Source organism: Sciurus vulgaris (genome assembly GCF_902686455.1).
Source record: "Sciurus vulgaris genome assembly, chromosome: 5".
NCBI classification, from domain to species: domain Eukaryota; kingdom Metazoa; phylum Chordata; class Mammalia; order Rodentia; family Sciuridae; genus Sciurus; species Sciurus vulgaris.
Genome location: NC_136465.1, coordinates 92,951,984 through 92,966,317, shown reverse-complemented (window position 1 = coordinate 92,966,317; position 14,334 = coordinate 92,951,984). Strand labels below are relative to the sequence as shown.

The following is a 14,334-nucleotide window of genomic DNA, read 5'->3' as shown; positions in this document are numbered from 1 at the left end:
GAGTGAAATCGTACCACATTTTCTTGATCCATTCACTTAGTGACCCGCATCAATTCCATAATTTAGCTATTGTGAATTGTAATGCTATAAACATTGATGTGTCTGTATCACTATCGTATGCTGATTTTAGTTCTTTGGGGGCATATATATTTACTATCATTAAATCTTCTTTTTGGACTGCTCCCTTTTCCAGTCTTTAGTGACCTTCTTTGTCTCTTCTGATTAACTTTTGCTTGAAATCTGCTTTTTTAGATATGACAATAGCTACTCATTTCTTCTTTTAAAGAATTGTATGTTTATTTGTTTTCAGATATAGTCCTTCAATGCACTGAATCAAGGCTTTGCATTAATAAGCAACCTAATCTGTTAAGTGAATACATGAAAAATTGTTTAAAAAACAAAATGTTTTTCATAATTACTATTTGAGGAAGTGTGTGTTTTTAAGTGACTTGGGTGCTTGCTAAAAGCTCTTATTATGTTGTGATCTTTGTTAAGTCTGGCAGTAAGAAAAAGAAAATCTCCAAAGCTGAGCGACTAAAACAGCTACAAGAGGAGGAGGAGAAGAGACGAAAAGAGGAAGGTACAAAATAAACAATGGTACTGTTTTTATATACAGGTAATACTAACAATAGGTTGGTATTTCTATAATCCAGTCAACATTTTTCAGAATTCTTTAATTTTTCTACCTTAAACCTATTTTATAATGGGTGCCTACTACTTGGTACAAACCAATTATATTCAATGATATCTTGAAGTTGTGTTGTCAGATAAAATAAAGGAGTCCATTTAAATTTAAATTTCAGATGGAAATTGCCTAACTTAGGGATACTTTGCCTGGTGCAATATTTGGGACTTAAACTTTTTTAAAAAATTCATTGTTACTTTGAAATTTACATTCAGCTGATCATTCTGCATTTTTATTTGCTAATTCTGTCAACCCTTGTCTTGAAGTGTTTTTATTCATTGATAAAATTAGGGACATTTGCTGTTGATTGTACAGCAAGAATTCTTAAACTCAGTTCACTAAAGATTGGAAATATACACTAGCAAGAAATACAAAAGTTTAAGTTCTTGCAGTTTAACAATATTTGCCAAATACCAATTTCATTTTCAATTAAAAATTAATAAAAGTGTTACTAATTAACATATCAAAAAAGTGATTTAAAAATTCTGAATATCGCTAGTGGCTATAGATTTTAGCACTAAGAACATCATCAGATTCATATTCATGTTTTAAAAAGACTCAGGTTCCATCTGACTTTTTTATGTCATCTTCTAAATTCTTTTTAGATGACTCATAAGAATTCAATATCAGCATCTTTATCTTAAGGAATGTTTTATTATATTAGGTTAAATTCATATTCTTCAACATATATTTTATATTTTGTTTTAATTGTGAGAGTAAGGAAAGTTAAAGTAATTCCTGAGGTGAATGTAGATATGGATGTCTTCTGAAGACTTTCACTCCCCTAATTAACCATGATACATCTGTGTATTTTATTGGTTAAAATAATTACTGGATTGCTATAAAAGCTTTGGAGAAGAAAAATATCATCATGAACACATTTTTTTTGTGTGTGTGAGAAAGTTTGGGAGTCATGTTACTTTCCTGAAGGAAAAAAGCTAACATTTTTCTCATTTCTACCACAAAGTAAAGGTTGTATCTTCTATAAAGTCTTACAGTACTTCTTGACAATATTTAGAGTAATTTTAAGAGCCTTAAAAAAAAAAGTGAGCTAATCACTGAGATTATTTATTTATCTTTTGATTCTTTAGAGGAAGCCCGTTTGAAATATGAGAAAGAAGAACTGGAAAAACTTGAGAAACAGCGAATTGAGAGTGAAAAGTGGCATCAACTTGAAGAAAAAGTAAATAAACATTAGTAATATTCTTAGAGAAGTCTTAAACTCAGTGGGTATCAGATCTGTTGCCATCCAATGGCCTTTTCCAACGCATAGTTACCAGTAGCATTTAGTCCTACATGAACTGGTTCGACTCATTTACTCTTACCATAAAATGAATGACATTATTACCTACATTTCAAAGATAAGGAAATTGAAGAGAAATTAAGCAACTAGTAAGTGGTAGAACTAGGACGGACTGAAACCTAAGTAATTTTGCTTCACAGCCTATGCTCCTAACCATTCAGAATGCATAAATCTATTTTGCATTCAAATGTAACGGGGACCAAAAAAATTCAAAATATTCAAATTCTCTTTGCTACCCTTTTTCACTAGAATCTTTTAGACTAGTAGTTCTGAAACATTTAGTCTCAAGGCAAAACTCCATTAAAGTATTAAAAACCTGAAGCACCCAAGGATCTTTTGCTTTCATGAATAACATCTACCAATATTTACAATACTAGAAATTAAAACCGATACTTTTAAAAATATTAATATTAATAGGCATCAAACATTAATAAAAATAAATTTTAACAAACAAGTAAACACATTAACATATTTTATAGAAAAGAGTATAGTTTTAAAAGAAAATTATATATTTTTAAATTAGGGAAATGAATGGCATCATTTATATTTCTTGAATCTCTTTACTAACTGACTTAACTGAAGACACCTGGATTCTCATGTCAACTTCAGTATTTCATCTGTTCTAATGTGGTATCTCAACTCAAGTATATGAAGAAAATCTTGCCTCACACTGATATGCAGTTGAGAAAAGAAGGAATATAATTGTGAATGTTCTTGATTTTATTACCAGAAGTTAACAAGGGGTAGTTCTTTTCTTCCTCCTCCTCCTCCTTTTCTTTCTCCTTTTCCTTTTACTTCTTCCTTTTCCTCTTCCTCTTTTTTTTTAATGAGATCTCACTGGGGTTGCTCTGGATGTCCTCAAACTCAGGACTTCAAATAGTCCTCCCACCTCCTGTCCTGAAGAGCAGGGACTACAGACATGAGCCATTATATCTGCTTAAGAAATGGTAATTTCCTAATGTGTAATCTGAAACCATATCAAAGAACTGTTCATACTGCTCTCTTACACTCTGGATAGATCATGTTTCTATGCATGGTTTTGCAATATCATACATTGCATGCTTGGAAAAAGTTTGTTTCACTGAATTATTTCCTTCCAAATGTTGGTGTATTTCATTATTAATTATAAAAAATCACATATATTAATATCTCCAATCAAATCAAAAGTTTTCTAAGGGTTGAGAAACTGTCAAACTCATAGTGATTTTTAAAAATCTGAATTTTTTGTGAAAGTTTGAATTTTACTGTTTGAAATAAATATTTTGAATTGTCCTTGAAATGATGTTCTCAGTTATTCATTTTTGAGAGAATATCTGCCATACTGTTCAAGTTATTGCATAAGTGTTATTTCTTAAGACAGCTTTGTCCTTTGACATACAGCAGAAGTGTTTTATTGCATAGTTCCCATTGTAAAACACAGAATATTAAAAAGATTTTTGTTTAGGGTTGAGATTTAGTAAAATTAATAATTTTTACCCTTTTGTCAAGTAATTCCTATGTGAAGCTGGCTCCTTTTTCTCACTGCTCTGCCCCCCCCCCACATCGACTATAGTGTGGACTCCACTGCCCTGATTTGTTAAGACAACAGAAGTTTTACATCATCTTGCACCATTAGTGCAAAATGTATACTGTGAAAGACACATAATGTCTTAGAATCTTTGTGAAAATAGAGTTGACTTCATAGATCCCAAGGGAGTTTTGGGGACCCACCAAAATTTCTGCAGATGAGACTTTGGAAACCAGTTTCAGATGAAAAATCTCATGTTTCTTGAAATGTCAGATTTTGTGGTCAAACTAACTTTAGTGTTCATTTTGAAATCATATACTTAGCCAAATAAATTTTAGATGCTACTTGTGAAACATAAAACTGAAATTAAATAACCATCAATGTATCTATGTATCTATCCCTATGCAACAGGATCTACAAAGGAGAACTGAAGAACTTGGAGAACTTAATTTATTAGAGGGATGTTTTCTCGAAGCAGAGAAATTGAAACGAGATACTAGATCACTTTCTCAGGTAAGAATAATTCTGAGGTTTTTTTTTTTTTTAGTTTTTGTGATCAGAAGAGGAAGGTGTATATACTCTGACATTCATTTTGATCCTAGGAAACTTTAAATTTGCATATAAAATGCAGTCTGACAAATCTATTGCTCATTGCAAAGTTTACCGATATAACTTTGTAGAAAGCTATTTGTCAATGAATGATACTATACTTGAAATATTTATACCCTTGACTACAACTCAGTTGTTGGGAATCCATACAGACCTTAGCTCATTTTGTTGTGCATCACTTTATTGTATATTGCAATTTTTACAAATTGAAGATTTGTGGAAATCATGTCAAGCAGTTTTCCTGACAGCATATGCTTACTTTGTTGCCTGTGTTACATCTTTTAATTCTCACATTATTCCAAACCTTATTGTTATTATACCTATTATGATTATATCTGAAATTCATAATCTTTGATGTTACTATTCTAAGTGTTTGGGAGTGCCATGAATTATACCCACAGTAGATGGTGAACTTAACTGATACATGTGTGTATACTCTACCTGCTCCACTGACAGCCATTCTGTCTCTCTGCCTCTCCTTAGGCCCCCTATTTTCTGAGACACAACAGTACTGAAATTAGGTCAATTAATAACTGAATAAAGACCCCTAAGTGTTCAATGAAGGAATAGATGCACATTCTTCACTTCAAATCAGAAGCTAGAAATGATTCCGCTTAGTGAAAAAGGTACAAAACTAAGGTAGGCTGGAAGCTAGGCCTCATGTGTCATATAGCCAAGTTGGGAATGAAAAGGGAAAGCTCTTGAAGGAAATTAAAAAGTACTACTTTAGTGAACATGCAAATGATAATGAAGCAAAACATTCTTGTTCCTGACATAGAGAAAGTTTTAAGGTCTGGATGGAAAACCAAACCAGTCATAACATTCCTTTATGCCAAAGTCTGATCCAGAGCAAGACCCTAACTCTCTTCAATTCTGTGAGGGCTGACAGAGATGCGCAGGCTGCAGGAGAAAAGATTGAAGCAGAGCACGGTCCATGAGGTTTATGTCTTTCTAATATAAAACTGTGTTGGGTAAAATGTGTGGAAAGCCAAGGATTTGAACTGGACCCCACATGGGACCCCTCAAACAAAACCAGTACAGAATTTAATCATAGTAACTGAGCTTTGGTTGGTTTCAGTAGGTTTTGTAGCTAATTAAGTTATAAGTACTTGATTGGTTGATTGACTAAGCTTCAGCCAGTTATGTCATTTTCTATGCCTCACTTCCATTTTCCTATAAATGCTATGTGATAACATTGTTGGCTTGAGTTCTTAGAACCTGCTCTTGTGCAAGAAGCAGTCTGTTTCAAGAATCATGGTTTGTTTGTTTGTTTGTTTGTTTGTTTGTTTGCTCAAATGAATTCTGCTTGACGTAATTGGCCTAAGGAATTGTCCCTTTTAGTGGTTTTGGTGCAGTGGCTAGATCTGAAGCTGAGCTCCCATGACCCTAGAAGCCTCAAGTAACCAGGAATGGGTTCTCCCCAAGCCCATTGTGCTCATTGTGTTTTTGCTCCATCTATGGGTGTGGGTAAGTTCTCGCTTGGATTCTGAAGCTTCTCAGATTTGTATTTTGAGCTGAATTTGTGCAAATTTTTTGATTCAGATTAAGTCCTGTAGGGAAGTCTCAGGCATCTGGCTAGGTCAGCCAGAAAATGAACTGGTTCAGAAGGAATGAGAGTGGGTTCTATAGAGAAACCTCAGGTGTCTGACTGAGTCAGATAAGAAAACATAGAACAGGGTTCAGTGGATAGGTAAGATTAGTTAAAGACAGGGAATTGTGGGTTCATCTGGATCCATGGAGTCTAGAACTCCATCTTCTGAACTCCTTCCAGGTATAGTTTATTCTGTGAGAGAGAACATAACTTTGGGGTGATAAAAAGGGTCAGCTTGTGGTAACAATTGACTAAGCTTCAGCCAATTAAGGCACTTTCTATGCCTATGAACATTGTGGGGTTTGTGGTGCCTGCTTCAGTTAATCAGAAACAAAAGGGTCCCAGGCCTAGAACTCCATTTGTTACTCCAGTCAATTTTGTGTATAAGAATTTACATTTATGTTTTGAGAAATGGACAAATCTTACCAGAAATAAATTGGGATTACAATGGCCACCAACAAGAAGTTTTAATTTGGACAAAATTGCATTCTTGTGGGGTAAATTGCAAAATCAAAAACCAACAAACAATGGAATATTTTTAAAACTATTATTTTATAAACAATACACAGAGGTCTTTAAAAGACTAAATGAGAAAAAGGAGTTTCTTTAGAAGCTGAAATCATCAGGATGCGCTTTTTTTTAAGTCACCTTTATGCCTTGATTCAAGACGTGAGCTCAGAAAAATAATGTAGGGTGCCTAAGTCAGGAATGGAAGATGTTTAGTCTGCCCTATATGTTAATGTAGGTCCTACCCTGAATTCAGTAACAGTTAAATAAACAAAAACAAAAACAAAAACAAAAATCATAGGTTGTACTGGGAAGCTGCCTATTTTTAGTTACTTTGAGATCAATCTTTAGTGAGGGGAATATGTATCTATGAGAAAGTCTCCATTTAGGGGGTGTCTCCTTCTCTACAAAACAAAAGAGGAAGGCCTAAGTCATTAGAGGGTTTTACAAAACAGAAGGCAATAATATTTGGGCCTACACAAGTAACAGGCTTCATCTTTGACCATTTTGTCTTAACTAGGCTTCCTGCTTCTCTTCCTGGCAGATGATGGTATCTGGGCTTAAAATCTGATCACAATGAGGGAGGGAGCAAATGATCACTTAGGGCATTAATCAAACAGGTAAGTCAAGAAAAGGGCAAGCTTGCTGTGACTGGACTCCCAAAATGAATTAAATAGTCAGGAAATGACGGAAAAAAATCCTCAGAGTAGATAGTTTGGAGGAATATGAATGGGCTCTTGGAATAGAAGATGGTTTGTAACATAGTCTGTCTGGTTATGATGAAATCCCCTTCTCTTGCTAATTTTCAGGGGATTGATAACAATTGAGTTCCTCAGAGACTCTGTCTTCACTCAGATAAAGAGAATTTAGAAAGCCTTGTGCTGTTTATTTTTTGGTAATTAATACACTAAACAGACATATTTTGGGTCAGTGTTTCTATAACTCCTTCAATGACTAGCTTTGTTTAAAGAAGAATTTAAGCATATCCTAAACAAATGTATTCATTGTACATAAAAATGAGATGACCGTAAATGAACTTGTCATAGTTTCAGGAATCTTTAGTGACTTGAAGTCTTGGAGTCATGTTGTGGTGAACTAAGTGGAAGATAATTTACAAAATGTCTGAGTCATTTTGAAATAAAATATAGAAACTGCCTCCTTATCTATTCTGATTTTGTTGTGTATTGGAGAAGGATAACCTGACAGGATAAATGTGATCTGACTAGTAGGAGAGACTTCCTGGTTACTTTTAACAATTGCAGGTAGGGGAATACAAGTTGTTGTGATGAGAAAATAGCTGTTTATTATGCTCATTGGTAAAATATGGAATGTGTCTTTGTGTAGTTGGAAAACACTGAGTAATGAAATGACAGTTTGTTCAAAACTGATAATCAATACATATACTTAACATATATTTTACAATCTATGTGTAAAATGTTTTTCTAGGGTCAGGGATATAATGGCAAGCAAGGTAGATACAGTTCTCTTCTTGAATGTCATAAGAGAAACAGATGAATATACAGTACAGGTAAGAAAAAAACAGAAAATTGGTAACTATGCCAAGTACTATGAAGAAAAAGAGGTTTGTCTACTCACTAGTATTTGCAAATAGATGAATGGTTGAGTTGAACTCCTTGTGTCAGCTATTTTGTTTAGTACTAAAAATAGCGCTTGTCTCACTGTTTTATAATAATAAATTCTAGTGGAAAGTCTTGTTTTTTATGGTTTAGATAAGCCAGGTGTATTTAGGTCTGTTATAAACATAGAAATAAATGATTGTATTATGAGGAACCATGTTTCTAAAAATTATAAAATGGTGCTCATCTACAAAATGCTAATACAAAACACTGAAGTTGCTTGCTTTCCAAGTTTTCACTAGAAATTAAGGGTACTACAAGTTAAAGTTTAATATGAAGTAATTAAAACTTGAAATAATTCCTTATACGAGGAAAATATTTTTGGTGGGTGAAGCTGTAAGGTATGAGAGATCTTTTTTAAAAGGGAAAAGAGCAATTTGAGGGTTTAAAGTAGAATGGTCTTTCCAAAATGAATGAGGAAAAGTGTAGCATACTTATAGATGACAAATCATAGAGAACATAAGAAGATTATAAAAAGTTTGTGAAAGATAAATCTTGTAAAAAGTATTTTGTTATCAAGCTAACTAAAAGTAGAATTATTAAGTTCTTCTAAGAATTGTACTTTGATGTCAAAAGTCTAAGTATGAAAATACAGAATTTTGTTCCCTATGCCAAAATAATAAGACTTTCTTGAAGAATTGTTCTGCTTCTAATAGGAAATAGAACTTTATTAGGTCTTTTGATTACTTAGGAAAACTGAACCCTCTCTTTTGAGTAACTTGAATATTCCCTACAGCTATATGGTTTTCTGTATTTGCATCTAATGTATTTTGATTGTCATTTTGGTTAAATGAAAGACTATTGTTCACAATGATCTATGTGATCTTATTATGATCAGAGAATTCTAAATTTTTGTTATTTTTGACAAATTTCCCCCAAATCAAGTCCTAGACTAGGTTTTTTGAGTTTGAACTAACTTTGAAAGAAATATATTAAACTAGTTTAACTTATTTGACATGTTAAACTATATGGCAAGCATTGTCAAATAATAGTAAATCTTTGGGTGTATTTGCATGAATATGTTGTTGATTTTTTCCCCCAATATTGTATGAAAAACATTAAATTATGATATTCCTGATGTAATGCAACCAGTCATAATTCTGATTATGTTAAAATATATGCAGCAGAAGTAACCAAAATTGGGCTGGAAATGTTCAGTAGTAGAGTGCTTGGTTAGCATGCATGAGTCCCTGGAATTGATCCCCAGCACCAAACAAATATATTGCCGTGTCAATTGCATCCTTTTGTAATGAACCATCAGATCTTTTTCATGGTCATTAGAGTCTTGTAATTTCTCAGATGGTTAGTTATTCTGGCCTGAAATGTTTTATCTTCAAGAAAACTCATAAAAGGGACTCTAACAAATATAAGTTTTGATAACTTTGAGATACTACTATTGGTGTTAGTAAGAATTTCTAGGACTCTCATGGAGAGATTGGCTATTCATAAGACTGCTATCCAATATTAGATGGAACAGAAGTTGACTGAAGACCAGAAAAATGCTTTGACTAACTTTCAAACTGGGTTAGCCAATTCTGAGATTATTGGGATGTGCAGTTTGAATGAACTCTTTAAGTTGATCTAAATCAAATTTCCTGTTGTGGTCTTTTTAATGAATGGTATAGAAACAAACCTGATATTTGAAGGGATGTAAATTCAATATTTAGTGTAGACTCCCAGTGCCCAGCCAGCTGCCTGGACGTCCCTTAATCTTTGAAGATCTCATTGTTGAAAGTTCTGCATTCTATAACTTATCATGGAGTAGACAAAATGATACAAATTAAGGGAAAATCTTGGTATGATGACTCTCTGAAGTTGCTGTGGTTCATTGCCAGTCTTTGTTTTGTCAAGCCAATAATCCTGAGAGGACAATACTTCATGTAATACATCTCTGCTATCTGATGGACCACTTATATATTTACAAAGAAATTTCACTCAGCTGCTATCTTCAGTGGGATATGAATATGTTCTTGAATAGGCTATGTTCTCTGATGGTACAGAAGCTTTCCATGCTGGAAGGCCGTTATAACAGTAGGTAGAATGTTATTCAAAAGTGTTTTCTTTATGAAGCATTCCTGAAAAAAATCTCTGGTGACTGAAGGACCTATTTTATTGGGTAAATTATGAAACAAACAAGGTTGCAAGTACAATAGCATTAACATTGGCCCCATAATCCTCAATTTTCTGGAGAAGGTGAAAGGATAAATAATATTTTTAAAAATTTAAATTGACAAAGTCAGTTGGATTGCTGTGGCCAAAGATAATAGCATTTTTTATATTTTTTTATTTAAAATCAGTTCATTTTAATTATACATAACATTAGGATTCCTTTTGACATAATTTTAAAAAGTATGGAATGTGACTTGTTCTAAGACAGTCTCCAGTACTTCCCCTTCCCTCTCCTCCTCCCTCGTCCTTGTTCCCTTCCCTGTACTCTACTGATTTTTCTATTATTTTGGGTTTTTTTAAATTAGTGCCTTTTAGATATACAAGATGGTGAGATTCACTGTGCTATATTCATATATGTACATAGGAAAGTTAGGTCATATTCATTCCACTGTCTTTCCCTGTCCCATTCCTCCCCCTTCCCTTCATTCTTCTTTGTCTACTCCCCCTATTTTGGTTTAGCTCCTGAATATCAGAGTAAACATTTGATCTTTGACTTTGGGGACTGGCTTATTTCACTTAGCATGGTATTCTCCAGTTCCATCCATTTACTGATAACAGACATAGTTATTTGAAGGGCTATGTCCTTTGTCAGTCCTTTGTGTCTCCTATTCTTCTAAATTGCAATATGATTGGGTACTGCAGGGCTTCTAGCATTATTCTAATATTTTTCACTAGATAAAGGAAACTCTTTGTGACCCATCAACTGATCAAAACAAGAGTTTTCATGATTTAGAACCTCAAGACTAATCTTCCAGAAATGAAATCCAGAGAAATGCAGTTGTTGAGCCTCATTGGAAAGAATTATACCAAGTTCTTTACCTACCCCATAATAAAGTTTCAGAGCCTTGAATCTCGGGTCTGTATCTTACAATTTAAGGGGATCCCCTGCAGACTCTAACTGTATACCTGTTGTAGACTGTAAGGTAAAGCTGGGTAAGGAAAAGTTTCTCTAGAAGTAGATGACATCAGAAATGTAGACATCTACATCTGAACAGGACTCCCCATTGTAATGAGAATATTATATCTCTTAATTTTTTCTTGCTTATGCCTGCTGTCATTGCTTGGTGGGATGATATTGTAACTAGAGTTCTAGGCCATTCCAAATTCTTATTCTCATTCCTTATTTTAATTAAATCTGGCTATGGAGTTTATGCAGTTTAATACTTTTGTCATACATAGATAAATATATTGAGAAACATTAACAAAGGGGCTATTTAGTTAAAATGAAGAGACTCTTCATTGGTTCATTTTTTGATCATTTGATTTGGCTTATGGAGACCCTAGGTAAGGAGCACCCTTCAAATTTTTGTTATTATCCTTCTGATGGTTACCATTGTAGTCTCCCTGGTGTGCTGTATTTTCTGAGTCTTAACTGTCTACATGTAGCCATCTGTTGATTGCTGAAAGGTCTGTTTGGCTGTAATGAAAAGAAATGCATGATCATGGGTATGCTGTCACCTATAAATAGCATGTTGTGATTGAAAATTCAGGATGATCATGACTGAGAGTAGCAATGATGCCCTGTTTTGGTAATTCTCACTCAGCAAGAGCTTGAACAAAAAGGGGGTGAGGGGTGTTACATAAAATTAGCTTATAATAAGGCAAATGATTATGGTATAATTTGAAGTAAAAATTGTGACTGCAATATTATTTCAAATGTAAAATTTGCATAGGCTGCAAAAGTAATAGAGGGATTCTTAAAATGCCAGTGGTAATGAGTATCTCAAATAGGTTTTTGTTTGTTTGTTTGCTTGTTTATTCTTTGTGGTACTGGGGATTGAACACAGGGATAATCTACCACTGACCTATTATGCCCCCAACTCCTTTTATTTCTTATTTTGAGTAAGGTCTCTCTGAGTTGCTGAGCCTGGCCTAAACTTGGGCTCCTCCTGCCTCAGACTCTGTAGTAGCTGGGATTACAGGTGTGCCCTTCCATGGCCAGCTCAAATGTTTGAAAAATGAAAATATGAAAGTAAATAGAACTTCTATTTATCTGAATTTTGAAGATTGGAAATTATTTGGATAAAAAGTCTGGTTATTTTACTTTATTTACTTAGTTATTATTTGGTTTATATCAAGTTACTCATTAAAATCATCAAAAACTTTTGTCTAAATTGGAAAAACTGGATTACGAGTACTCAGGTTTCCAAAAAGAAGTAATTTAAACTTTGGCTGAATGTTCAAAGTCAACCTTCAAACATTTTTATTCCACAGTGGAAACACTACCTTCAATGTGATGGGAGTCCTGATCCTTCAATAGCCCAAGAAATGAATACTTTTATTAGCTTGTGGAAAGAGGAAACAAATCAGACTTTTGAAGAAGTGATCGAGAAAAGTAAATTAGTTCTACGCGTAAGTATTTAAGTATTGTCCTTTGATATAAATTAAGTTACAAGAAGTCTGATATTAATTAAAAATTAACTATATTATTTGCCTGTTAGTAACACTTCTACTTCTAAACACTTGGGTACAGAGAGAGATTTGGTAAACTTTTCACTTTCTTTTTTCTTTTTACAACTCTTAACCATCACTTGCTACTTTAAATAAAGTCAACATAAATGAGAAACATTTTTCTGAGACAAAAAAAAAAAAAAATCAAGTTGTATTCATTAATGTAGATAACTTGGGTACAGGTGGGTGATTTTTGTCCTCAGCTAGTATTATTTACTGTTATGGTTTGTATCATTAATGTCTCCTGAAAGCCCAGATGCTGAAGGTTTGGTAGTCACTGTGGCACCACTGGGAGGTGTTGGAAACTTTAGGAAGTGAGGCCTAGTAGAAGGAAGTTAGGTCACTGGGGGTGTGCTGTTGAAGGGGTTAGGGAACCTGGCTCCTTCTTCTCTTGCTCTGGGTCCCAGCTGCAATGAGGAGAGCAGCTTTGTTCCACAATCATTCTCTGATGTAATGTTCTGCTGTAGGCCCAAAAGGAATGGAACCAGGGAATTTTGAATTTCATGAAACCTCTGAAACCATGAGCCATGAACATCTTTTATCCTTATAAGTTGATTTTCTGGTATTTTGTCACAATGATGAAAACCTAATTAACACATCTACTATTCAGTAATTCAGTGTCCATAGTTTTTAATGTTTACAAGAAGCCAGGTCTCTACTCTCAGGCACAGGCGGTACAAAGATGAATAAGAATATCCTAACTTCTACTTTTGCTAATAGAATAGATAGGCTAGCCTAAGAAGCTTCTACTTTATGATGCACTTAAAAATACTGGGAAACATCATTTATTAAATGAAATTGGAAGAATTTATCAGAATGCAACACAAAATTAAGGAGGTGGAAAATATAAAAGAGCAGTTAACGTGTATAATAGAGTAAGACAGGCTATAAACATGGAGGAATACAAGAAGGCAATAGAGAGTAGTAAAGAGGCAATATTCAATGAGACAATGACTGACAATTTTCTTGAACTGAATGATATGATTCCTCAAATTCCAAGAAAGAAAATCTTTTTTGTTTCTTTTTAATACTTCGAATATTCTAACATCAAATGTGTGTGAGGTTTCTCATACCAACCGATTCTTCAGCTCTCTGAGACACCAATCAGGTATCCTACAACTCAATGTTGACATTACCTAGAGTTAGCACATACCCCACAGGAGTCCTTACTCCATCCCACAAGTCTACACTCCTCTTCCATCATAAGTCCCAGGTTGCCACCTGTACTTTACAGAAGCCATCTATAAGTAGGGCTCCCATACCTCTTTCTCAGGTGTGGTAACTTGCTACAGTGGTTCACAAAATATAGGCAAATGTTTACTTCTGTCTACCCAGCTTATTAGGGAGGATATTAGAAAGGATATGGAATAAAGAGCTGTGTAAAGAAATCATAAGGCAAAGTATGTGGGAAGGGTCCATAAGGACATTCCTATATCCTTTCTAGGTTTGTATTATAGTTCGAATATGAGGTGTCACCCAAAAGCTCACATGTAAGACAATGCAGGAAGGTTCAGAGGAGAAATGATTGGGTTGTAAATGTCTTAACCCCATCAGTGAATTAATCCCTGATAGGATCAATTGAAGTGGTAGGGTGTGGCTGGAGGAGGGAATTGGGGCATGGCTATGGGGTATATATTTTGTATCTGGAGAGTGGAGTGTCTTTCTCTCCCTGCTTCCTGATGATGCAAGCTGCTTCCCTCTGCCATGCTCTTCTACCATGATGTTCTACCTCACTTCAAGCCCTGAGGAATGGAGCTGGCCTTCCATGGACTAAGACCTCTGAAACTGTGAGCCCTCAAATAAACTCTTCTTCCTCTACAGTTGTGCTGGTCAGGTCATTTAGTCACAGCAGCAAAAAAGCTGATTAAACAGTGT

The 14,334-nt window shown here is 34.3% G+C and overlaps 1 protein-coding gene across 10 annotated transcripts in view; it reads left to right on the top strand.

The window, feature by feature from the left end:
- The window catches only part of DNAI7 (dynein axonemal intermediate chain 7), an 81,091-nt gene that overhangs the window by 17,751 nt on the left and 49,006 nt on the right, over positions 1-14,334 (top strand). For 5 of the 10 annotated variants that reach the window (XM_079139351.1, XM_079139350.1, XM_079139353.1 and 2 more), the window contains 4 exons: positions 496-616; positions 1,777-1,868; positions 3,907-4,008; positions 12,223-12,360. In XM_079139351.1, the coding sequence (XP_078995477.1) occupies positions 595-616; positions 1,777-1,868; positions 3,907-4,008; positions 12,223-12,360 (354 nt within the window). In that variant the 5' untranslated portion in view covers positions 496-594. The remainder of the gene's footprint in view (positions 1-495; positions 617-1,776; positions 1,869-3,906; positions 4,009-12,222; positions 12,361-14,334) is intronic. The other 5 variants (XM_079139357.1, XM_079139355.1, XM_079139348.1 and 2 more) reach the window with 2 other exon arrangements.